At 48.9% G+C, this 26048-nt stretch overlaps 2 protein-coding genes across 2 annotated transcripts in view; one reads left to right on the top strand and one right to left on the bottom strand.

The window, feature by feature from the left end:
• Positions 1-26048, top strand: part of LOC135873059 (alpha-2-macroglobulin-like) — a 1316454-nt gene that overhangs the window by 550338 nt on the left and 740068 nt on the right. The gene's annotated exons all lie outside the window — the stretch shown is intronic.
• On the bottom strand, positions 770-23878 carry LOC135873061 (tapasin-related protein-like). The gene is made up of 7 exons (XM_065397536.1): positions 23830-23878; positions 22771-23022; positions 4599-4874; positions 3285-3626; positions 2741-3070; positions 1888-1983; positions 770-827 (listed from the first exon to the last, which is right to left on the bottom strand). The coding sequence occupies exons 1-7, from the start codon at positions 23876-23878 to the stop codon at positions 787-789; spliced, it is 1386 nt and encodes a 461-aa protein (XP_065253608.1). The 3' UTR covers positions 770-786.

Below are 26048 nucleotides of genomic sequence, written 5' to 3'. Positions count from 1 at the left end.
AATACAAGCAGCTTATATTTGATGTGATAGAGAAGGGAGAGCCAGTGGAGGGATTAAAAGCTAGGGATGACATGGGCAAAGTGATGGTGTACACATACACACATACGTGTATACATACACCCACCAAATTTTTGACCTGCTTGCTCCTAGCTGTCTTTGTTCAAGGCCTGATCTGAATCTGATAGGTATGCTCTGAGCATGCCTCTGGGATCAGACCCTGCAGGTGACAAAGGCAGGGTATTGCTTAGGTTGACAATCCTACTAGGGATTATGCATGAGCTAGGGAACCAAGCAGCTCAGTGGCATCAGGAATTAGGTGATTTTGTGTATGTCCACAGGCAGGACGTAGGTGCTTAGGGGACTTTTCCAGCAGAACCTTAGGTGCCTTAGGAATTTAGGCAGCTACAGGGTTAGGCACCAGCTGAGCAGAGGTTTGAGGATCTCAGTGGTGCCTAAATGTTGGACTTAGGCACCTAAAATGCCTACATCCCTTTGTGGATCTAACTCTGTGTACCTGAAAGTGTGAGAAGAGCAGTGTTACAGGGAGGTTAATGATATTACCCCCACACACATGATGGAGACACCCCCTTTTCTCTGACTCCACCTTTCCAGGGTCACAAGGGTCCTCCAATCCCTTCCTACAGTGCTGCAGGAGAGCCCCTGGAAAAGGTGACAGCTCCATTAATGTAAAATGGGAGGTTAATTTCAGAGTGGTTGGGTCTTCATCTGGTATGGGGTCCGTCAGAGAGGGCGCAGGAATAAGGGTAACTGAGTTAACTGTCCCTTTTACCCTGAAGTCTCCAGAGATTTCTCAGACTTTGGATCAACTGAAAAGAGAGAAAAATAATGAGATTCAGGGTGACAAAAACAATCAGTAAAATGTCATTCTCTTCCATGTTCTGCAGCTACCAGGGCGATGGTAGGCTACTATTAAGGGCTTTCCCTTCCCCCTGCCCTGGTTCTTGTCATGCAGACAGAAAGTAGAAGACCAGAAGTAGTGCACCTTTGATCCTACCCCTTAAAATTTATGGTCATTTTGGAGGGTTTGGGGTCTGGGGACTTCAGTACCACCTCTTCTGTATCCCATGGGAGGAGTAAGGAATGAGGTTGTGCTCCAGTCAGGGACAGGGATTTCTTTGGCTTTTAGTGTTTCTTATACCTTCACCCCCATTCCTCTTGCCCCTCCCAACTGGCTGCTTGACCTTATCTCGGGAGAGGCAGGACCGTCCTTCAAGTGTCTGCTCATATATTACACACCCATTCTGCCCAACAACACTTTAGCTCTATCTCTTCTCTCTTGTCACCTGATCTGCTTGTGGGCAGATGTAACACACAGTGTCTTTGTTCTTTGTTCATACATATTAGTAAGAATATAAACATATCAAAAGTCAAATGGGCAAACAAGACCCAAAATTCTGTCTCAGGGAAATATACAGGCCTGAGTACTACATTATCATCACTAACACTCCTAAGAGCTACCCCCTCTCCTCCCCAGCAAGAGACACTGTAAGAAGAGAAGCAGGAGCACTAGCTACGGAATGATCTCCCGGTTACTCCATTTCCAGCTTCTCCCACAAGGAGGCACAATAGAAAGGAGGTAGGAGCACGAGGTATGAGGGGAGCTCCCAAATACTCCAGTCTGGGCTTCTCCCAGCAAGGCTGCTGTAGGGAAGGAGGCAGGACAGCTGGTTGTGAGGGAGCTTCCAGCTATGCTACTCCCTACAGGAAGCACTGTAATTAGAGTGGCAGGAGCGCTAGCTGTAGCAGGTGCTCCAAGCTACTCCAGTCTCTGCCTCTCACAGCCAGCGGCACCGTAGGGAGCCGGACAGGAGCTCTGACTGTGGAACCTCAGACTAGGGAGAGGGCTGAAGTGCTTTACACTCTTACCTGTTTTTCTTCTCCTGAGCAAGAGGCCAACGAGAGCAGCAAGGAAGATTAAAGTAGCAATGAAGGCTCCCACAAGCTCTTTAGATGTTTTTTGCTCTGTTGGAGAAAGAGGGGGAGTCAGTGATGTGAAGCTCATCTGAGTCTGTTTCAGAGAGCTAAAGTTCTTCACACAGATCACACACAGGGCAGGGCTGGGATTCTATTGGAGGAGAGATGTGGAAAGTTCCTGGGGAAAGATTAGGATCTCATTAGAGAGAAGTGACAGTCCATAGGGCAGCATCAGGTCCCATCATGGGGAGAAGTATGTGGTGGGGGGAGGGCAGAGTATGCTTTCAGGCAAAGCTGGCTTCTTATTGGGTAGAACAGTGCCACAGGGAGCAGGGACTATGCTGAGTTCCTACTGGGGAAGGAAGGGGGTGAGGGCAAAGAAGGTCCTGGTTCCCTTGGAGACAACAGTGTATAGGGCTCCTTGGGGCATGGTTGGGTTCCCAATAAGGAGTCCGCCGAGCAGGATCAGGGTCCAAGTGCTGCCTTTTTGCTCCCTTGAAACGACTGCCCCCTTAACAGTGTAAGGTGCTGCACGATGCAGAGAACATGCTTTACAAAGTGCTTTAGAGGATGCAATAAGAGCTGAAGAAGTGCGACTGAGAAGCCAGGAGAGGAAAGAAGGGATGGGGAATGAGGGCAGGCAGGGAAATTGGGAGAAATTGGAGGGTGCTCCAAATGGGATGGGGTTATAGTACCCACCAATTGAGAGGTGAGGGAAGAGCTGGAGCTAGGAGATCAGAGGGTTGAAGCAAAAGCTGAGAGGCGGGGCAATAATGAGCACTCACCCTCCTTTCCCCCTGTTTACCTGGTGCTCTGAGCTGGGCACTAGCTGTGATTGGCTCTTCAAGGGCCAGATGCGAGACATGGCAGCTGTAGGTGATAGGTCCCAGCTCTGTGGCTGTGTTGATACTCAGGTACGAATTGATGCTGTAGGTGCCATCCTGGGCTTGCCTATGGCTGGAGAAGTATGTGCTTGAGCCTGAGATAGGGACCTTGTCCTTGTCGTCAGGGGCCTCCCGTGTCCACTTCACTGACACATCCAGGGGGTAATAGCCAGAGATCTCACAGGTCAGGGTAGTGGCTCCATCCCCCTCACGTGACACCAACTCTGGGAACAAACGGACTCTTGGGGGCTCTGGAGGGGGTTAAACATGAAATTAAATCCAGCCAGTGATAAACTGTGTTTGAGGGGATGGAGTAGTACAGAGGAGTCCCTCAGCCCCACTGGGTGGAGCTGGGGAAACAAGGAGGGGAGCAGAGAGATAGGGGGAAGGGTGAGGTTCTGGTGAATGGGGCCTGTCTCCCCTATTGCCCCCTGACTAGGTATCCTTAGAGCATCATTGCCTCACCGACCAACTGCAGCTGGATGATGTTCTGGGCCTGGTGCTGGGGGGTGGACAGTAAACAGATGTATGTCCCTTCATCCCCCACACCCACTCCATGCAGGCTAAGTGATGCATCTCCAGTCTCCAGCAGCTGCACCACATCCACGTGGGCCGTTGACTGTTCTGCTTGTGCCACATCCCCCGCCTGGTAGTGAAAAACTCTACGCCCGCTGCCTCGGTGCTGCAGCCTCCACTCCAGCGAGGCCAGTGGAGAGCTGGAAGCCAAGGCAAAGCTGCAGTCCAGGGTGACGGAGGTGCCAAGTCGGGTACGCAAAGTAGGGGTGCGAGATGACAACTGGAATTCAACTGAGGAACAAAGAGAAGGAGAAAGACGAATAGACTGAGAGAGTGTTAAATATATGTGGTTATGGAAGACTCCCCCTGGCAGGACATCAGGGACTGGGACACAGTTCCACCCACCTGGAGGAAGCATGCTGTGGACTGATTGGCCATGCTGGGTTGAAAGGTTGGAGATGTGTCTCCCCCCAAGAAGCTCCCATCCTGCAGGCTGCAGCGCTATTAGCAGGGTATGGGGAGTATGTGCATATTGCTCTCCTTGCTACACCAAACTCTTGGAGAGCAGACATGGCACTTGCCAAGGGTCACAGTGGTGTGGCAAATAATGAACATAAGAACGGCCACACTGGGTCAGACCAAAGGACCATCTAGCCCAGTATCCTGTCTTCTGACAGTGGCCAATGCCAGGTGCCCCAGAAGGAATGAACAGAACAGGTAATCATCAAGTGATCCATCCCCTGTTGCCCATTCCCAGCTTCTGGCAAACAGAGGCTAGAGATACCATCGCTGCCCATCCTGGCTAATAGCCATTGATGAACCTAACCTCCATGAACTTATCTAGTCCCTTTTCAAACCCTGGTATAGTCTTATAGTGACAGTGGTGGGGAGAACAGCAGGGCCAGAATTGGGGAGTCAAGGGGCACAGAAATGCAAGGGCAGAGTGATCAAGGGGGCACATTGGTGGCCCAGCAGTTACATCCTGCAGATAGCAGGAGGCCCAGAGGACCCCGTACATTTGAGCTTCCCTCAAGAAGAGAAGGATTATCTATCCTGCTAACTCACAGCATGTGCAGTCCCTTTCTCTAGTTCCCTTAAGTCCCGGACTACAGAGTGGGGTGGTATTCCTGGGGTCTCTAGTTCCCCTAGCACTCCTTGGTGTGGAGGCTTCAGCCCTGGAGTGTCTGGCTCCCCTAGTACTCCCTGTGCAGTAGGTGCATTCCAGCACTAAGGTCTTTTCCCCTCATTTGCCACTTTCTTTACCTGTGGTCAGCACTGTGCCCTCCTTGCTTACAGGGACCTTCAGCCTTGGGTGCAGCACAACCATTCTGTCATCTTCCTCCCTGTCACTGCTGACCTTCAGCACCAGGGCTATGCTGATCCCACTGGACAACTTCAGGGTCCCCATGAACCAGGAGGCCTGGCTGGGCCCCTCATCTGCCAGGTGTAGGCTGTATGGAGAGATCTCACAGGTCACTTCCTCCCCAGCACAGTCTGCATGCAGCAGGGATTCCGCATATGGGACAGGTACCAAACTTGCTGTAATGAGAAAGAGAAGACATGTAGTTTGATGAATGGAACAGGAAAAACAGGATCAAGTTTCAGTAGGGACCTAATCTGGTGAGACGCCAAGGGCTGTGTCTACACCTAGTGTAAAATGAGGTCAGGCTGCTGCTATGCAAACACAAGAGCCTTAGCATATAACATTGGTCTCCCAGCTTGTTTAAAGAAGTTCTTGTGGTGAATGAAGGAGTCATATGTATTATTTTTATGAATATCATATATTCTTCAAAACAACAGAGGGTCCTGTGGCACCTTTAAGACTAACAGAAGTATTGGGAGCATAAGCTTTCATGGGTAAGAACCTCACTTCTTCAGATGCAAGTTCTTACCCACGAAAGCTTATGCTCCCAATACTTCTGTTAGTCTTAAAGGTGCCACAGGACCCTCTGTTGCTTTTTACAGATTCAGACTAACACGGCTACCCCTCTGATATATTCTTCAGTTTACCTGTTTGCTTTAACTATGCAGCCAGACTGGATAATCTCAAAGGCTGTTGGGGGAAAACAACAGGGAACAAAACAATAACAGACAGACGATACCTTAAGGGAACAATAGGGAGAGCTATAATTTGGGAAATACCTACCTGCCTACATACCAACCATGCTAGCAAGGTTTATTCTTCCCAAGCCTAAACCTAGGAGCAAAGGGGATGCTGAAACATTAAAGGTCCCAGCCTGAAAAAGGAAGAGGTATTGAGGGCACAGCAACAGCTAGAGATGTGTGTCTGTCAAAGAGAAAATCTACTTGCCAAATCAATTATTGTTACTGAAGCACATGCCAAACTTTCTTGTTGCCTGCACTCTCTTCAGCTATACTCCACATGACAAAATATGGGAGTGCTTTTAATAATTTGTTAATACTGTATATTGGCCTGGCTCTGGTGAGGTGGTTTTTGTGAGAATGTCTTTGATTAAGGTCTTCCCAACAGGTGACCATCTGGGATGGTCCAGGCAGATAGGAGAAGATGGCTCAAGATGATCCTGTAACAGCTTTGCCAACTTTTTCTTATAGCCCCCGCTGAAATCAAACATTTGCATGAGAATTTCAGCTTCGATTAAAAATGTAAGTTTCTAACCATCGTGATTGAGGAGAAAAACTTTGTTTCAACCGCTAAGTAAAAATATTTTGTTTTAAAATATTTGATTATTTTGTTGGTCATTATCACTGGTCACAGGTTCCCAAGGGAAGGAAACACAGGTGCCCAAAACCTAGCTGGACCTGCACCGTGATAAGCAGCTGTCATACATGGGGCACTGGTCCCAGCCCTGATCCAAGTATGGAAGAATCACAAGATTCCATCCCAAAACAGACAAGGGCAAGAGGCCCAAGACCTGATTTGGGTTCTCTGAGAGAGACTAGAAAGGGGACTGAAGTGCAGCTAGTCCTGTAGCTGTGATACTCCCCTTCTTGCACCCTCTCCTCTCCTTGTACCCCACCCTTATACCCCTGGCAAGTTGCAGACCCAGGGTGAAGTGTACGTTCTTCCACAAAGGAACTCTGTACTCAGTTGAAGGCAGCAGGTTCTGTGGCTTGGCGTCTAGGTGGGACACGAGGGCAAGGAAATGTATAGTATAGACCATGAGCATACCGAGATGTTTCAGAGATAGTCCAAATGTATAACATGCAGCCAGTTTGAAAGGTGCACAGTGAGGAAGGTGCTTGCAGAGCCTGGTGAACAGGGTAGCTGTAATTCTGCTGCTGGTTTGATGCATATTCATTATGATGATATGATTACATTTTTAAATTACATTATCACACATCATTTTTCTCTGCATATATCATCAACTGGTTTGAACTCAGGACTTTCAGATCAACAACACAGACTTCTACCACTTGATCTCACTGGGTATGTCTACACTGCAAGTAGACACCCACAGCTGGCCTATGCCAGCTGACTCAGGCTCAGGGGGCTCATGCTGCAGGGCTGTTTAATTGCAGTGTAGACGTCCGGGCTTGGGCTGGAGCCCAGGCTCCAGGACACTGCGAGGTGGGAGGGTCATAGAGCCTGGGCTTCAGCCCAAGCACAGAAGTCTACACTGCAATTAAACAGCCCTGCTGCCCGAGTCCCCGAGGCCCAGTCAGCTGGCACGAGCCAACCACAGGTTTTTAATTGCAGTGTAGACATACCCAAGGAAGGAGTAAGTGGTAGCAGAAGTAGCCTGTGGAGCCTACGGACCAGGCACTAGAGGGTAGTGTGACACACTTTGCTAGAGGGTTACATAGCTGCTTGCTTGACAGCATAGAACTGTGGGTATCAGGATTCTCAGGCTCTCGCCTACATTCTCCCTAGTCAAACAGCACTTCAGCACTCTCACTGCAGACCATCCTCAAATCCCCAACCACTTTTTTTCCACTTTCATGTCCAACCTTAAACTCTCCCCTCTCTTGTCATTTCCACTCAAAATCTTGCTGATTTTTTGAGCAAGATTAGAAAAAGCCGCTCTTTCCTTCCCCTTTGCTATCTTCTCTTCCTTTTTCACTATCACTGAAGCTGAGATCTCTCATCTGTAACTTTCCTCCTCTAACCATTTCAGCAGCCCCACATCCCATCAAAGTGTGTCCCCCTTCATCATGTTCTCCTTTGCCCCACTCTCTCCCTTCCTACCCTCCCTCATTCCCACCTTCTTCCTTACCTTCACCCCACACCTTCCCTGTTCTCTACCTCTCTACTATCAACTCCACCATGCAACTTTGCACTCTCTCTCTCTCTCTGTCTTTATCTAAGGAGGAAGTAAGGTGTCCATGTGTTTTTGACAGTGGTGGACTACAGTTCAGGAGCCCAGGGTTGCACACTGCAAAATTGCCACGCAATAGCAGCTCCAATTGAGGTCCAGGGGTGCAAGTGCACCCACAGAAACCAGGTCCGGATAAGAACTGACTTGCACTGGCAGGACCACCTGAGGCAGGGTGTGCAAAAACATCCATCCCAAGATGCCCCGCATCTGGCCCTCATTTTTAAAGTTCTCCCGCGATCCCGTATTACCCTTGGAAAGTCCCAGCGTCAGCTACTCGGCCTAGCAACAGATCTCACCGACCAATACAAAATTCAGGCGGGCAGGGCAGCAGCCAATCAAAATATGATGTTGCCCTGGCCAATCATTAGGATCCAAGCTCACCCTCCTCTGCCAATTACAGAGCCAGAGAAGGAGTGTTTTTTTCTACCCAGCAACACAGAACGTGTGGCCAATCACAAAAACACACCAATGGAAATATCAGGCAGGCCGAGCCGCCCTCATTGCTATCCAGCCTAGCAACCTCTCAGGAAGGGTCTAAGGCCTAATAACATCGGGACAGTTTTAGCCAATCAGGAAAGGAAGCAAGGTGATTGACAGACCAATATTAACCCCTTGAGGAAGCCAGTGCTGCAGGCTGCTGGTTTACTGTCCTTGCCTTAAGTAATGGAATTTGGGTGAAGACAGCTCACCCACTGCATTGAGAGGGGGTGAGGCTGGGAGTATGCAGCAGATCTTGGCTGGATCTAGGGTGCCCTCACTGATCAGGAGGGCAATTCTTCAAGGTGCTGAGGTTGTTGAATACCTTGTGTGTGTTTTCCTGGACCACAGAGTCCTGTATCCACTGTCCTCGAGAGTAGCTCCTGGGATGCCCAGCTGAAGTAATCAACAGCTGGTGTCAGAGCCACTGTAACTGTCTTGTCCAGGGACAAAGAAGATTCCTTTGGTGGTGAAGGCAGCTGGAGCATTTCCCTCACTGCTTCTATCACATCTTCAGAGGTTCCCTCTAGTTCTAGGGAGGGTGCTCTGGCCAGCAACACCAGAGGCAACTGAAATCTTCTCCTCTTTGCTGAGACATTGGAGGGGACCCTGCTCCAAGATCTATGGGAGGGCAGGCCAATGAGGCCATGGTGGCAGGTTGTACTGATACTGGCATAACTGGGTATGCCCCATCCAATGCTAGTTCTGCACCAGGACTCAGTACTGCATGCTTCCGAGTACCCTTGGCGGTATCGACCTCGCTCCTCAGGTGAGGGTCTCTGCTCAGTGTGGTAGAGAAGGAGTATATTGGTGACAGGGATGAAAAGTAGCTCTCAGGAAACGGCAGTGCTAATAGTTGTAACAATGGCTCCAATGGTAGGGCTGATGGTGCCAATATCAATGTTGATGCCTGTACTAGCATTGGGTCTGGTGCCGAGGGGAGCAGTTCCCAGTCAAGGGCATATTTTGAAACTCAGAAGGGCTCCAGTTTTGAAGTTATGAAGTGTCGAAAATTGATAAAGAAAGTTAAAGACATCAAGAAACAAACCATGTCGGCAGGTGCAAGGACAATAAGGAGTTTTTTAAGTATATGAGGAACAAAAGAAATCCTAGCAATGGTATAGGCCCATTACTGGATGGAGATGGTAACGGTAACATTAGAATAATAGAATATTAGGGTTGGAAGGGACCTCAGAAAGTCATCTAGTCAAACCCTCTGCTCAAAGCAGGACCAAACCCCAGACAGATTTTTTTACCACAGTTCCCTAAATGGCCCCCTCAACGTTTGAACTAACAACCCTGGGTTTAGCAGGCCAATGCTGAAACCACTGAGCTATAATGATGCTGAAAAGGCAGAAGAGTTCAATAAATATTTCTGTTCTGTATTTGACAAGAAGCAGGATGACATACTCATATCACATGAAGATGATGAAGTACAGTATTTTCAAGAACTCAGTAACTAGGGATTATGTTAACCAATATCTGTAAAGCACAAAATAATTTAAATCACCAGGTCCCTGTGTTGGTGTCATTAGGCATAACCCTAGGTAACTCGGGAGTGTCGATGAAGCCTTCCTGCACTATGCCTAAATGAACCAAACTTCTTCCATGTTTAAACTTTAATTGACCTCAAAAGCCAGATGTAGAAATTGGAATGTGTAACAATTTATCAGGTGCAGCACCGCTCGTATCGGTACCAAGCGGTAATAATGAGGCCTGCATACTTCTGGCTGAAAGGCAAGATAACAAATCAAAGGAAAGGGACAAGATAATAATTCAAGGAGAAGTTACTAACAAGCTGGACTTATAGCCGCCAAGATGACTTAACTGCTTAAATGTAATTGCTTGCTACTTGCTTAATGTAAACTATTATAGGAGGAGGGAGGGGGAAGGGGGGGGGTGAAGGGAAAAGCCTAGCTGCAAAAAGAATAAAAAGGGAAAACTGCTTGTCTCAGTGTGCTTGATCTGAGATGTGCCAGTCTCCTTGCACTGCTTTGAGATCTCAAATAAACTTTGATTGCTTCTCCACCCTGGTGTGTTCATTGGCGCGAAGCACACCGGGCAACGAACCCCGCTGTTGCTTTCCTCGGGCACTCTGTACCAGCAACAGTTTTGGCGCCCAACGTGGGGCTCGAGGCTGAAATTTAGCCTTGCCCGGACCCCTCTCGGAGGTCGACGGATTGCGGCGACGACCGACGCCCAGCGTGCACTGGTGACTTCATCGGGGGCCTCGGCGGAGACGCGGTTTGGTCGACCCCGGAGGGCACAACGGTGCAACGCGCTCGTACAGTGGAGAAGCGGCTGCGGGCGACGGTGGGGAACCGGTCCCGTGGATAGGGCGACGGTGCGAAACCAGACCCTTGGATAAGGTAGGAACAGTCCAGTGGGGACTTTACCTGTTTTGACCTGGGGACGCCCAGTGTCTCCCTAAGGTATGGGGCAGGGACAGAGTACTCTAGGCAGGGCAAGGTGTACGCCCTTAGAATGCATTCTGGTGAACTGGAAAGTGTTTGAATCGGATCCATTGACTAAAAGTAAATTGAAAAGGTTCTGTACAGTAGACTGGCCTCAGTACCAGCTGGAGGACCAGGAAAGGTGGCCACCAGAAGGATCACTTAATTATAATACGATCCTTCAATTACTTCTGTTTTGTCAGCGAACGGGTAAATGGAATGAACATATGTATGTACAGTTGTTTATGTTGCTAAGAATAGGTCAGATCTTTTGCAGAGGTGTAATTTAACCCCGGCAGGACCGGCAGTGGCTAATGTTAGTCCTTCGAACCCCGCCCCGGTTGTGATGGCAGAGCCGGTGTCCCCTTCGGCTCCAACACCCCCACCCTATAAAGACAAGGTGCCACAGGTCCCAGAGATTGCCCCCTCGGTGGGATTCTTTCCATTGATTATTGAGACTCGGATAGCCCGTCCTGAGGCAAACAATCGCCCAGCCACTACTATGCAGGTCTATACGCATGTGCCTTTTAACCCGGTGGACCTAGCAGCCTTTAAGGCACAGGCAGGGGAATTCTCCACGAACCCAAGCAAGTTTATCTCGGTCTTTGAGGGGTGCCTGGCTAGCCATAAGCCTGACTGGGATGATTGTAATTTCCTTATGCGGACTCTGCTGTCTGAGGTGGAGCGTAATCAGGTTTTGTCTAAAGCAAGGGAGGAGGCACAGCGGAGACATGACCTGGATATCCAGAATGTCCCCATTCCTGCCGATATGGTCCCTATAGCAGACCCCCGGTGAAATCCTAATGAGCCTCAGGATCAGACCTGCCTCAATACGTACAAAGAATTGTTTTTACATGGTCTCCGACACTCGGCTGTCAGACATAACAATTGGGCAAAGCCGTATGAGCTAGTACAGGAGCCAAAGGAAAGTCCGGTTGCTTTTCTGCAGCGTATTCGGGATACCATCAGGCAAACTACTAATGCCAATCCCGATGATCCGGCCACCGAGGCAATTATAAAGGGTATCTTTACCAGCCGTGCCGCCCTGATATTAAAAGGAAACTACAGAAAAAGGAGGATTTGATGGGCATGACCATGGCACAAATTCTGGAAACTGCAAACAGGGCTTACAGCCTTAGGGAGGGAGAAAAGGAAAAGAGGCAAGTGAAAATGATGGTCGCAGCAGTACAGGCCAATGGCAAGGGAAAGTTTCAGGAAGCTGGAAGGGGCCGGGGAATGAGAGGCCGCGGACGTGGGCGCCCTGGCTCACAGGAAAGGCGTCTGAGTCGCAACCAGTGTGCCATATGCCGGAAGGAGGGACATTGGAAAAATGAGTGCCCCGAAAGGGAAGGTACCCCTATGATGGCAGCGGAGGATCAGGAATAGGGGTGTCAGGGGAGATGGACTATTCTGCCCCCGGAACCCCGAGTAAAAATGCGGGTGGGAGATTCGGACATAGACTTTTTAATAGACTCTGGAGCGGCACGAACCGCCATAAACCAACCCCTTCAGCTGCCCGTGGCAGACCCCCTCACTGTGGTGGGTGCCACAGGAAAAGGAACCAAGTGCCCAGTGTATGCCCCCGCGGAATGTGCTTTGGGAAACAGAACTCTATCTCACAAACTGGTTTACCTCCCCGATTGTCCAACGCCTCTACTAGGACGGGACCTGCTTTGTCGCTTAGGTGCCACCCTGCATTTCACCCAAGATGAAATAACCCTCACCTTACCCCCTGAGAATGCGTGGATAATGGCCCTTGCAATTAAGCCCTCAGCCATGCAAGCCCCAGAATGGAGCCAGTGGGAGGAGTAGGTATATCCTCTGGTATGGGCGTCCGGGGTCCCAGGAAAAGCAGCCCATCAAACCCCCGTTAATGTTCAGCTCTTGCCAGGAAAAGGTCCGGTGCGAATCAAGCAGTATCCGATCAAAAGGGAAGCCAGAGAGGGACTGCAGGAGACTTTAGACCAGTTCCTAAAGTGCGGGGTACTTCGAGAATGCCAGTCAGCTTGGAACACTCCCATCTTGCCTGTACAAAAGCCCAATGGCACATATCGGCTGGTCCAGGACCTGAGGGCGGTTAATGAACGGGTTAAGACTCTGCACCCCCTTGTTCCCAACCCGTATACACTGTTGGCCTCTATAGGGGGGCAGTACACCCATTTTTCGGTCCTAGATTTAAAGGACGCTTTCTTCACGATTCTGGTCGATACCCAATCTCAGGAGATTTTCTCCTTCGAGTGGGAGGACAAGAGAAGGGTTAAAAAGCAGCTTTGCTGGACAGTGTTGGCCCAGGGATTTAAAAATTCCCCCACCCTTTTCGGACAGGCCCTGGCCAGAGACTTGGAGGAGTGGGACAATGAGGACAAAGTCCTCCTCCTGCAATATGTAGATGACTTGTTAATTGCCGCTGTGGGTCTAACCCCTTGCCTTAAAGCCACTGTGAGCCTCCTGAACTTTGTTGGGGACTCCGAGGATATCAGGTAGCACAGAGTAAGGCTCAGATTGCTCTCCCAGAAGTACAGTACTTAGAATTTCACATAAGGCGGGGGAGCGTCAGCTTTCAAGTGAAAGGAAGGAAGCTAGCTGTCAAATTCCTATCCCAAGCAATCGTAAACGGCTCAGGGCATTTCTGGGCATGGCAGGCTTCTGCAGAATATGGATCCCAGAGTTTGGACTGTGGGCTAAACCCTTGTACGAATGCGTTAAGGGAGCGGATCACGACCCCTTTCACTGGTCCTCAGAAGCCGACAAGGCATTTAAGGTTTTAAAAAGGAAACTGATGGAAGCTCCAGCCCTGGGTCTGCCGGACCTCACTAAGCCGTTCCAACTGTATGTGCATGAAAGAAAAGGGGTGGCCCTGGGAGTGCTTACTCAGTTATTAGACACCTGGAAACATCCCGTGGCATATTTCTCTAAACAACTGGATCAAGTTGCCAAGAGGTGGCCGGCATGTTTACGGGCAGTCGCAGCAACTGCCCTAGTGCTTGGGGAAGCCGAGACACTGACACTGGGGCGAATTGTGCAAGTGTATACTCCCCATATGGTCCAAGCCCTGCTGGATACTAAGGGTGGTCTCTGGCTTACACAGGCTCGGGTAGCTCGGTATCAGGCTAAACTTTTAGAAAATCCTGAAGTTACCCTACAGACCTGCCCCTCCCTTAACCCAGCCACCATGCTGCCAGAAACAGAGGAGCAGGAACACGACTGTTTGGAGGTCATAGATGCCCAATACTCCAGCCGCCCAGACTTAAAAGATCAACCACTCCCTAATGCAGACTGTGAGTGGTACACTGACGGCAGTAGTACTGTTACAAACGGACAAAGGAGGGCGGGCTATGCTGTTGTAACTCTCCACGAAACCGTGGAAGCAGAGGGTTTACCTGCTGGGACATTAGCCCAGCTGGCTGAATTGATAGCCTTAACTCGTGCACTTGAACTGTCAAAAGGAAAAAGAGTTAATATTTTTACTGATTCCAGATATGCTTTTGGAGTGCTACACGCTCATGCCGGTCTGTGGAAGCAAAGAGGAATGTTGACAGCCCAAGGCTCTCCGGTCAAGCATGGGCTTCAAATTCTCCGGCTTTTAGAAGTGGTACAGCTCCCCTCAGCGGTAGCAGTGGTGCACTGCAAGGCTCATCAAAGGGAAGATCAAGATGTGGCTAGGGGTAATGCCAGGGCGGATAGAGAGGCCAAGCGAGCTGCTACCCTGGAACCACAGGAAGCTGAGGATGCCCATATGCATGCCCTCATCCCATCAGTGGGGGAGCTCCCGACCCCTCAGTACTCTCACGAAGAGAGGAACCTGGCCGACACACTTGGGCTCCAGGAAAAGGAGGGATGGCTCCACTCCACGGAAGGAAAAATCCTCCTACCAAAGAATCTAATACGGCCAGTGCTACAGAAACTACATCAGACCACCCACGCCGGCAGAGAGGCTCTTACCCAGCTTATAAATAAATATTTTCTAACCTCTGGACTTAGACCCCTGGCCTCCCAGGTACAGGCTGAATGTCTAATCTGCCAAAAGAATAACCCTCGACCGGGAGTGTCAGTGCCACCAGCCACTCTGGAACCTACCCCAGGCCCGGGACTGGTTTGGCAAATAGACTTTACTGAGTTCCCCTGAACCCAAGGGTTCAGATACCTCCTCGTCTTGGTGGATCAATTCAGCGGATGGCCTGAAGCCTTCCCATGCCGAAACAACACTGCCAAAACGGTGGCTCTTAAATTTGTCAAGGAAATCATTCCCCGCTTCGGACTCCCTCAGTGGATGGAATCTGACAACGGAACACACTTCACATCTCAAGTCGTTCAGAAGATATCGGATGCCCTGCAAATCCCCTGAAAGATCCACACTCCATGGCGACCGCAGGCCAGTGGGGTAGTGGAGCGTACAAATCAGACACTCAAGCAACATCTCTCAAAGGTCTGCCAGGAGGCTTCCCTACGGTGGCCTGATGCTTTGCCCTTCGTTTTACTCCGCGTCCGCGCTCTCCCAAAGGGCAGATTAGGGCTTAGTCCCTTCGAGATTATGTTTGGAAGGGCATGGCCTATGAACGGTACACCGGTTCTGTTAGAGGAGTGGGAGGTAGGCTGTGGCTTCTTATCTCAGTACGTGTGCTCTCTGTCTGCTGTTCTCTGTTCTCTCCACAGGTATACCAGAAATTTGCAGCCTCTCCCGCTGGATGCCCCTGTCCACTCCCTGCAACCAGGTGACTCCGTTCTCGTTCGTACCTGGAAGGACGAGCCTCTTCAAGAGAAGTGGAAGGGACCTCACACCGTCCTGCTGGTCTCGCACACAGCAGCAAAGGTTGAGGGACACAAAAACTGGATCCATCACTCTCGACTAAAAGCAGTGCCCACTCCTGAACGGTGGACCGTCCAGCCTACGGAAAAGACTGCCAACGACGACCTGGGACTTAAACTGTTATTCAAAAGACAATAAGGTCTGCTGGGAATGCCCTGTGACCTCTTTGGACAGTCGCAGCACACTCCCCGCGAAAACTCTGAGCATTGGTTGTGTTTATTTTCACAGGGCCGGCCTAACCTGGTGGTCTGGTCCCTTTTGTTTTTAGTCTGCCTGCTATTGGTAATTGTTATTTTGTGGGTATTTGGGGAATTGTAATTGTTAGACCCCAGGGTCACCTGCCCAAAATGGAATCAGGTCCAGGGTCTGCCACTGTGTTACTCTTTGCCATAGGGGCACTCCTCTCATTGACTCCCGTTTCCCCCCAGGCACATGCGGAATGAAGAGGAATCCCTAAAAACTTAAAAATAAATACGTATGAGGCCCTGAAGGTTTGCTTTGCCCAAAAGTTTAACCTCTCTAACTGCTGGGTATGCTCCCAAATCCCGCACCACGCAGCAGGGTTACCTTGGAGGGTAGTCCCCCAAAATTGGTCAGATATCTGTTGGGGATGGTTCAGTAGGAGAAGAAATACCTCGGGTACCCCCTTGTCGCAAAACTGTACCATTAAATCCCAGTATGCATTAAAGGACGACCCCTGGAAGCCGCAGGCCAACTCAACGCATCTCCCTTCCCCTATTAGGCTGTGGTCAGTGGCCCCTGGGTTGGTGTGCTATCGACAGTTCAAGTCTAGCAATCATACCTGGCCTGCTGGGAATAGCACCTGTCAGTATTATTTATCCCCTGACAGTAACGCTTCCATCCCAGTCTATGTTAATGGCAAATTTGACTCTACCGCCCGGTTCGGAACGTTTAGTGACACCCAAACAAATAGTTGAAGTAGCGATTATAATGGCTTGGTAGGGAATGGCCACTCCTTTTACATTTGCGGTACCTCTGCCTATAAGTGGCTACCACATCGGTGGTATGGAAACTGCTATCTAGGATATCTTGCCCCTCCCCTTCGTGTCCTCCCTAAACTGCCCCCTGGCCGCCCCAGACAGCGTAGATCTTTGTATGCCACCCCAAATCTCATTACGGAAGGAGCCAGGTTGGGTATGATCCTCCTCCCATCCTATGGGGTGGGACGGCTGGCTCAATTTTATCGTAGGCTCTCTATGTTTCTCACCAAGTTCGCCAATGAAACCTTGGCCATAGAGAAAAGCCTTAACTCAGAGCTTTACCAGCTCCGGTTGCTGTCCCTGCAAAACAGACAGGCCTTAAATTATGTTTTAGCCTCCCAGGGCGGGGTGTGTGCCCTTATTGGGAGTGAATGTTGTACTTATGTCCCGGAAAACTCACAGGACATTAACAAGCACGTCCTGTTGGCCGAACAGGCTTTCGAGCAGTGGAAGGCCCAGGAAAGGAAACCCACGGTTTTCGATTCCCTTTGAAGTTGGTTGCCCGACCTGGGAGGACTGGGGGGTGGCCTTGTGCGTCTCCTCCTCACAGGTGTGGTACTGTGCCTGGTCACCCTCCTCCTGATCGCTTGTTTTAAAATGCTCCTCCGTAAGCTTTGTGCCCCCCATTCTCCAAAAGTCCTGACATGCCCTCTCATTTATAACCCCAGCTCCATGGCACTCAATCGTATCTTGTCCACAGAATATAAGAAAACTCAGCCAAAAGCTTGTTGAGTATTCTCAAAGGAGGGAGTTGGTGGTGTCATTAGGCATAACCCTAGGTAACTCGGGAGGGTGGAAGACCATGAGTGTCGATGAAGCCTTCCTGCACTAGGCCTAAATGAACCAAACTTCTTCCATGTTTAAACTTTAATTGACCTCAAAAGCCAGATGTAGAAATTGGAATGTGTAACAATTTATCAGGTGCAGCACCGCTCATATCGGTACGAAGCGGTAATAATGAGGCCTGCATACTTCTGGCTGAAAGGCAAGATAACAAATCAAAGGAAAGGGACAAGATAATAATTCAAGGAGAAGTTACTAACAAGCTGGATTTATAGCCGCCAAGATGACTTAACTGCTTAAATGTAATTGCTTGCTACTTGCTTAATGTAGACTATTATAGGAGGAGGGAGGGGGAAGGGGGGGAGTGAAGGGAAAAGCCTAGCTGCAAAAAGAATAAAAAGGGAAAACTGCTTGTCTCAGTGTGCTTGATCTGAGATGTGCCAGTCTCCTTGCACCGCTTTGAGATCTCAAATAAACTTTGATTGCTTCTCCACCCTGGTGTGTTCATTGGCGTGAAGCACACCGGGCAACGAACCCCGCTGTTGCTTTCCTCGGGCACTCTGTGCCAGCAACACCTGGATAACTGGCACCCAAGAGTCATAAAAAAGTGTTGGCTGAGGAGATCTCTGGCCCGCTGATGTTAATTTTTAATAAATCTTGAAATACTGGGGTGCAATGGGGCACTCACCTCCTGAGTACCTCCTATTGGCTGGGTGCAGTACTGCAATCCTCTTTTCCCCACTCATAGTACCCTCTATAGGTTGTCAACCTTGCTAGGCAGGACTTCAAAGGCTCAGCCCTCTGGCCAACTCAATGTCCTCAATAGATGAACCCCTTCCAGGGTAGCAAAAGTCCAACAAACTATCTGCCCACATGAGGGTCTTCAGCCCCATCTCTGGGACCTTTAAATCCAGTCCCTTCGCTCAGGCTTCTGAAGGAAACTTGTCCCCTTCTTGGGGCTTAGGCCACTTTGCTAGTGGCCAGTGGGGGAACACAGGCCCACCCACTACTCCAGGTCCCAACTCAGGAATCCTATAAACCACAACCAAAATACTGCTGCCTCCAGTTTGCTGCTATTCCCTGGGCCTTTTCCCACATAGCTCCCTTCTCTTCACCCTTCCCTCGGGGCTGAAGTTCTCAGAGCTTCTTCCTCCTCACGGAACACAAGTACCACCAGAACCCTCCCTCTAGTTCTCTCTCAAGCTCCTGTGACCAGCAAGGAGCACCCTGACTTGTTCCTCTGGGCTCAGCCAGGAACTGACCTGCTCAGGCCCAGCAGCAGCTTTTATTTGATCCTCCTGGGCTCTGACTGGCTGCGTCTATGCAACCCTTCTAAGCAGGCCTGGAGGACCCACCTTCACTGCTCCTTTCCTGGGGCAGGGTGAGGTAGGACCACAAGGCCTCCAGCAAGGGGCCTTGAAGGGCCAGGTACATCCTGTCACATGGGAAATTCCAGAAGACGGAAAGAGTGCTAATGTTGTGCCACATTTCAAAAACAGCGAGTAGGATGACACAGGCAACTGTAGGTCAGTTAAATTGATATCAATCCCCGGCAAAATAACAGAATAGCTGATACAGGATTCAATTAATAACAAATTTAAATGATAGAAATATAATTAATGCCTCTCCACATGCTTTTATTTTAAATAGATTTTGTCAAACAAACCTGAATTCATTCTTTGATGTGATTGCAAGTTCGGTTGATAAAAGCAGATGTAAGACACTTAGACTTTTGTAAGGTATTTGACTCAGTACTGCATGCCAATATGATTTTAAAAATTAGCATTAACACAATATCAATACAGCACATGTTAAATGGATTAAGAACATTTTTGTCAATGATATGGAAGTAAATATAAAATCACTGCTGATAAAATTTTCAGATGACACAAAGACTGGCAGAGTGGTAAATAGCAATGAGGATGGGGCGATCATACAGAAGGAACTGGACCAGTTGGTAACCTGGTGTGACATTATCTGACTAAAATATGACCATGTAGATCGGGGTGGGCAAACTATGTCCCGCAGGCTGGATCTGGCCCGTCAGGGCTTTGGATCTGGCCCGTCAGGGCTTTGGATCCGGCCTGCGGGATTGCCACCCCCATGGCACCGCGGGCACCGCGCCGCTTCTGGGAGCGGTGCAGGGACAGGGCCGGCAGGCAGGGAGCCTGCCCTGGCCCTGCTGCACCCCGTTGCCAGCCCAGAGCCACCCCAGGTAAGCGGTGCCGGGCTGGAGCCCGCACCCCAAACCCCTCCTGCACCCCGCACCCCAACTCCCTGCCCTGAGCCACTTGCCACACCCTGCCTGCATCCCTGCCGCACCCTGCACCCCTCCTGCACCCCAAACCCCTGCCCTGAGCTCCCTCCCACACTCCTCCCTGCACCCCTGCCCTGAGCCCCTTCCTGCACTCTGCACCCCCTCCTGCACCCCAACCCCCTTCCCTGAGCCCCCTTGTACACCCCGCGCCCCTCCTCTGCCCCAACCCCCTGCCCTGAGCCCCTTTCTGCACACCACACCCCCTCCCAAACACTGCACTCCCTCCCGCACCCCAACCCTCTGCCCCAGCCCTACATTCAAGGCCCTGCATGCAATTTCCCCACCCAGATGTGGCCCTCGGGCCAAAAAGTTTGCCCACCTCTGATGTAGATCATTGTTGCTACCACTGTTATATAACTGCAACAAATATTGTACAAAGGTTATCAAGTAAGGTGTCTATGGAAAGGTTATGATTTGCTGAATATGATTATGCTATTTGTATGCACGTAACATTTTGTATTTGAAGTTATGAGCATTGGTTCTATACCTGGATTTCAAATGTCTTCGCCTGCGGTAGCGCTGACAAGGTAGTTAGCCAGCACATCTTGGAGGAACTGTTGAAATTGAGTGGCCCATCAAAAGAACATTTAACTCACAATGGAAGACGCCCACCTACCCTAAATGGACTTTCCTGTGAACGTGCTGTTTGAGGTATAGGTAATGACATGTGACTTGCCTATGTGACTCCAAACATTATCTTGTCAACTATGATTTTTCACTAGCTGTGCTGAGGGCTTTGTTTGAAACAATGGGTTTCCCTCCACATGGCAGAAGCTATAAAAGGCCCTGGAAACACCTCTATTTTGCCTCTTTCCTGCTCAAGCCTCTGGACTATGGAATTATATCAATGGGAGCATTCTAACCAAGGGATCAAGGACCTTCTATTGATTTGGAAGCAACCAGAGACTTGACTTAAGCCAGCAGTTTATTCCATCACTGCTACAAGCTTGAACCAAGAACTTTGCAATTATTGTATGTACCTGATTCCTTTAACCAATTTTAACTTTCACCTTTCTTTCTTTCCTTTTATAAATAAACCTTTATATTGTAGATACTAAAGGATTGGCAACAGCATGATTTTTGGGTAAGATCTAAGTTATATATTGACCTGGGTATGTGGCTGGTCCTTTGGGATCAGAAGAACCTTTTGTTTGATTAAATTGGTTTAAAGAACCACTCATCTCTAAGTCTAGTGTTTTCGGACTTGGATTGGAATGCCTAAGGAAACTGCTTTTATGACTTCTTGTTAGCCAGTGTGGTGAAACAGAAGTTTTCTTTTGTTGCTGGTTTTGTATATATCATGGGAGAATAACCACTAGTTTGGGCTATGTCCGCCCTATTTCTCAGCAGTTTGTCCTGAATTTGGTATTCTCAGTTGTGACCCACAAAGGCACTGTTACACTGGGGCGCATTCAAACAATTTGCATTTGAATACAGCCAAATGCAAAACTGTACATCTAGGAACAGGAGATGCAGGCCCAAGTTATAAAATTGAGGCTATATCCTGAAAATAGTGACCATCCAACAGATTTAGGGGCTGTAGTGGACAAACATTCAATATGAGTTCCCAGTGTGATGCTGTGGCAAAAAGGGTTAATGTGATCCTTGAACATATAAACAGGAGTGTAGTGTGTATGCCCCTGGTGAAACTGATAATGGAATACTTGTACAGATGTGATGTCCACATTTTAAACAAAACGTTGAAAATTTTGCAGAGGGTTCAGAGAAGAGCCACAAAAATTATTTGAGGGCTGGAAAAAATGTTTACAATGAGAGGCTTAAAGAGCTCAATCTGCTTAGTTTATCAAAAAGAAGATTGAGAGGTTACTTGATTCCTGTGTATAAGGGCCTCCACAGGGAGAAAATATCAGGTGTGAAAGAGCTCTTTAATCTAGTGAGAAAGGCCTAACAAAGAACTAATGGCTGGAAGTTGAAGCCAACCAAATTCAAATGAAAAATAAGACAGATTTTCTAACAGAGAAGGTGATTAGCTCTTGGAACAACTACCATCTCTTTAAGTCTTCAAATCAAGACTGGATGCCTTTCTGGACAAACACCAGTGATTGGGCTCAATACAGAGATAAAGGGGAGAAATTTTATGGCCTGTATTATACAGGATGTTAAACTAGATCAGCCGTTCTCAAACTGTGGGCCAGGACCCCAAAGTGGGTCGCAATCCCATTTTAATGGGGTCGCCAGAGCTGGCGTAGACTTGCCGGGGCTTGGGGCTGAAGCCTGAGCTCCACTGCCTGGGGCCGAAGCTGAAGCCATGCATGAGGGATTCAGCCCTGGGCAGCGGGGCTCAGGTTACAGGTCCTCTGGTTGGGACTGAAGCCCTTGGGCTTCAGCTTTGACCCCTACCCTTTCCAGGGAACTGTGGCTCAGACTTTGGCTTTGGCTCCCCACCCAGGACAGGGGGAATCATGCGGACTCAGGCTTCGGTCCCCCCTCCTGGGGTCATGTAGTAATTTTTGTTGTGAAGAGGGGGTTGCGGTGCATTGAAGTTTGAGAACTCCATAACTAGATTATCTAATGGTCACTTCTCGCCTTAAAATAGATGAATATATTAATTAAAATCTATGAATATTCTGGTCTATGGCCTTGTCTATATTGGGACTTTAGCTACTGATATAACTGGGATTTTAGCCACAGTGCAAACTCTCTTCTGTATGATACGATTTATATCGGTGCAGCCTGATTATCACCAGGGCAGTTTATTCGGGTTTCAGTCTCCATCAGTGAAAATGATGGCTTTTCCTTTTTTCACTAGGAGTACCAATGCAATTATCTCAGAAGTGGACTGTGATGGTAATTCATTAATAAGTATGTGGTGCTCAGATATTGTGGTGGTGGGTCATGTGGGTAAGTAGTGTTGTTGTAGCCATGCTGGTCCCAGGATTTTAGAGAGACAAAGTGGTTGAAGTAATATCTTTTATTGGAGCAACTTCTGTTGGTGAAAGAGAGAAGCTTTCAAGCTACACAGAGCTCTTCTTTGGATCTCAAGGAGGGCTGAATAAGAGCTAGCTCTGTGTAGGTCAAAAGCTTGTCTCTCTCACCAACAGAAGTTGCTCCAATAAAAGATTTTACCTCACTCACCTTGTCCGTCTAATGTAAGTAAGTTGATAGATAGTGACTGTCTCTATTTACACAGCGCCCTTCATCCTGCTATCCCTTTGTCCATCACATGTCCTGTGAGCCCCTGGGGCAGGGCTCTGTGTTTTGAGTCTGTGCAGATTCAGTTCACTCATGGATTACTGTGGCTGGCATGGCAATTCTCCTATCCCCAGCTCCCCACTCACCTGAGACTTCAAAGATGATGGGAGAAGCGGAGTCAGTATTTGTGCCTGGCGCCTCATAATTGGTGACACTGTCCAAGCTTCCATCATCAGCAATGCTGACACCTCTCAGCACTAGGGTGGCAGGGTCTGAGGAGAATGATCCAGCAAAGGCACCCGGAAATCCACCCACAGCTTCCTCTATATAATGACAGTCCAAGACCACATCCACAGAGCGTAATTGGGACCCCGGGGCCAGCTCCACTGGCAGCTCTGCTGAGAAGAAAAAGAACCAGCTGGGAGGTGGGGTGCACACACACACATACACATACCTGCTGCCCCACTGGGACAAGACATTTGGCACTGACATCTTGCCCTTTGCTGGGGCAGCCCTATAGAAAAGGGGACGATCCAGGTGAGCCCTGGGGCACGCTACCACCACACCATTCCCCTCCTTCCCTGGAACACTTCCCCTTAAGTACCTCTTCCCAGTTTGGTATTACTTGCCCATCCCCCACTGCCATCATCCTTTTGTAAGACCCCAGGCACTCTCCCATGATTATCAACTTATACTATCACACCTCCCTCTGGTGTCACCACCACAAGGTCCATCCATCTCTGGGGAGGGCATGGGGGCCCATTTGTCTAATCCCTTCTGGGACACAAGCTGCTAATCAAACTGTTCCCCTCTTGCTCCCTGAGGCTATAATGCAGGGGTGGACAAACTGTGGCTCATGAGCCACATGCGGCCCTTTTACAGTTAAAGTGCGGCTCACAGAGCCCCCGCCCCTTCCCCCCATTCTCCACCTAACAGACTGGGGGGAGGGAGCTTGGGCCCTCTGCCTTGCAGCAGGGTGGTGAGATAGGGGCTTCTGCCCAGAGGGGACGGGGGGTCTCGGGGCTTCAGCAGGAGCAGGGCTGAAGCACCAAGCGGAGCCCTGGCAGGTGCGCTCTGGCTCTGGAACTTCTGAAGATTGTGCTATGCGGCTGGGAGGGTTTGGCCACCCCTGCTATAATGTGCCTTCTGAAGAGGCATCCCTGTAGACCAGCCAGAATCCCACAGCTGACACCTCCTAAACTCACCAGCCTTCAGAGCCAGCACTCCACAGATGAGGATGAGCCCTAGATTCATTTTGTCCCCCAAACAAGGGGTTCCAGACACCCTAAAACATCAGGCGTCTGTGCTAGAATCAAACTCTGAATGAGTCTTCAGCCTGCCAGTGCCTTTGCTTTCACTTTCACTCTGACAACCAAAAACAGACTCGAGAATATTAACTCCTTCCTTACCTAAGAGAGGAGCCGGATAGCCTGAGACACTTGGAAACCAGATAACGGGAGATTGCAGGTTAGGATTGAGGGGCATCAGCAAAGCTGGCTGTTTAACTCTCTGAATTGCTTTTTGAGATAAAACTCTCCTGTGTCAGTCTCTTCCAAAATCCATTTTGTGCCACATTTTCTTTTTTTGAGATCCCCAAGCCTCTGTGGAGCCATTTGAATCTGTGTTCAGATGCATTTTTAAAAGATTTGTGCTCACAAAATAGTTTTTGCTGATCATTCTTCAGCTGCATAGAAGTGCTTGAAAGTTGTCTCCTATGAGTTACGTGTAACAAACTATCTGAGTTCAGTGGGTGTGACATGAATTCCAGAAACAAGGAAAGTTTGTTCTCAGAATGAAAAAAAATAATAATCTAGATTTAGAAAGTGAAGGAAAAAATCCAGCAGCTCAACAGAGATGAGTGAGAAGAGGCTAAGTATTTCTGATATACCAAAGGTTGACTAAGTTTCTCTGTCTCTCTCACATATACTGCAAGAAAATGGCTTTTTTAATTAGGGAGGAGCATACTGTTATCTTCACACAGATTTACAGGTGTACAGCTATGCTGTGTTGGAAGTGCCACCTTAACTTTGCTTTTCCTTGCTTTATGTTTGTTTGAGTTTGGGGGTTTGTTTTTGTTTGTTTGTTTTTGGTTGGTTTTTGTTTTTCTTTTCTTCTTTTGAGGCTGTAAAGGGTTTTGCATGTGAATTTCACTTGTTTTGGGAAGAATTGGGGGTAGTGAAGGGGGTATGATTGAGGTGCATCTGTAGGAGGGCTTCCTGTATACAGTAAGCTGCTCCACAGGTAGCCCCTCAATCATGGCCCCCTTCATGCTGGAGCTGTGACGCTCATGAGGATCTGAATGGGTTTAAGGTTTTACAGTGTTCCCCTTTCCCCAAAAAACAATCCAGTGGAATGGCCTTCCATCCCAATATTACCACAAACCGACCTATACCTTGGGAGTGTTTGAATGAGCCCTTTGAATTCCAGGTTTCAGAGTAGCAGCCGTGTTAGTCTGTATCCGCAAAAAGAACAGGAGTACTTGTGGCACTTTAGAGACTAACAAATTTATTTGAGCATAAGCTTTCGTGGGCTACAGCCCACTTCATTCCATTCTATGCATTCGATGAAGTGGGCTGTAGCCCACGAAAGCTTATGCTCAAATAAATTTGTTAGTCTCTAAAGTGCCACAAGTACTCCTGTTCTTTCTTTGAATTCCAAGGATCCTGCATCTTTTTCTGAATCTGCCATGTTTCCTTCTAACTCCTCTCCACAAGCAGAACCTCCCTACATCCATTCCCCACTCTAAGCTGACCCTTACACAGGATCAGTCATGACACATGGCTTCAGAGGCAGATTAGTAGATGTTACAGTCTTCTGTAGCAAGCTGAGTTGAAAGAGAGAGGTTAGCATGTGAAATCTACCAGGCTTTGTCAGAGAAGCAAAATGGTGCATAGCTTTCCTTCCTTAGTGTAACTCTGGATTGCTAGAAAAAGCCTCAGAATTAAACCTCCCACATTACTGTGAACCCGTTTTCTCTCCGAAAGCACTGGGAGTCATGCTGAAATTATACTTGTGTCCCAGAATTTGCTGCACTTCCATGCATCCTGCCAAAAGGATGTCACGTGTCCTTTAACACACAGCTTCTGAATGCTCTGTCCCTCCTCCCACCCAGATGAAATGCATTCCTTCCTTCCTGAACCGAACCCCCAGCCCTGCTCCATGTGTAGTGTGCAACATACCCTTTGCTCCCTGACCTGACACGCTGTAGTCAAGTACAAGGAAGCACGAACAGAGCTCAAAAAATGTATACTGTTATTTCTCCTCTGTAGTGAGTGGAGCTGTTATTATAGCCAATTGGAGAAGATACCGCAACCACCTTCTCGAGTCCCACCATACCATTATCTCTGGCGTCTCTGAAGCAGAAACATCAGAGCTCCTAGCCCCCACCTCCCAACCGGGTACAGCTAAGAGTGGCTGCGAGGGG

This window comes from Emys orbicularis, chromosome 1 (genome assembly GCF_028017835.1).
Source record: "Emys orbicularis isolate rEmyOrb1 chromosome 1, rEmyOrb1.hap1, whole genome shotgun sequence".
In the NCBI taxonomy this organism is placed as follows: domain Eukaryota; kingdom Metazoa; phylum Chordata; order Testudines; family Emydidae; genus Emys; species Emys orbicularis.
This window is presented reverse-complemented; position numbering and strand designations above follow the sequence as displayed.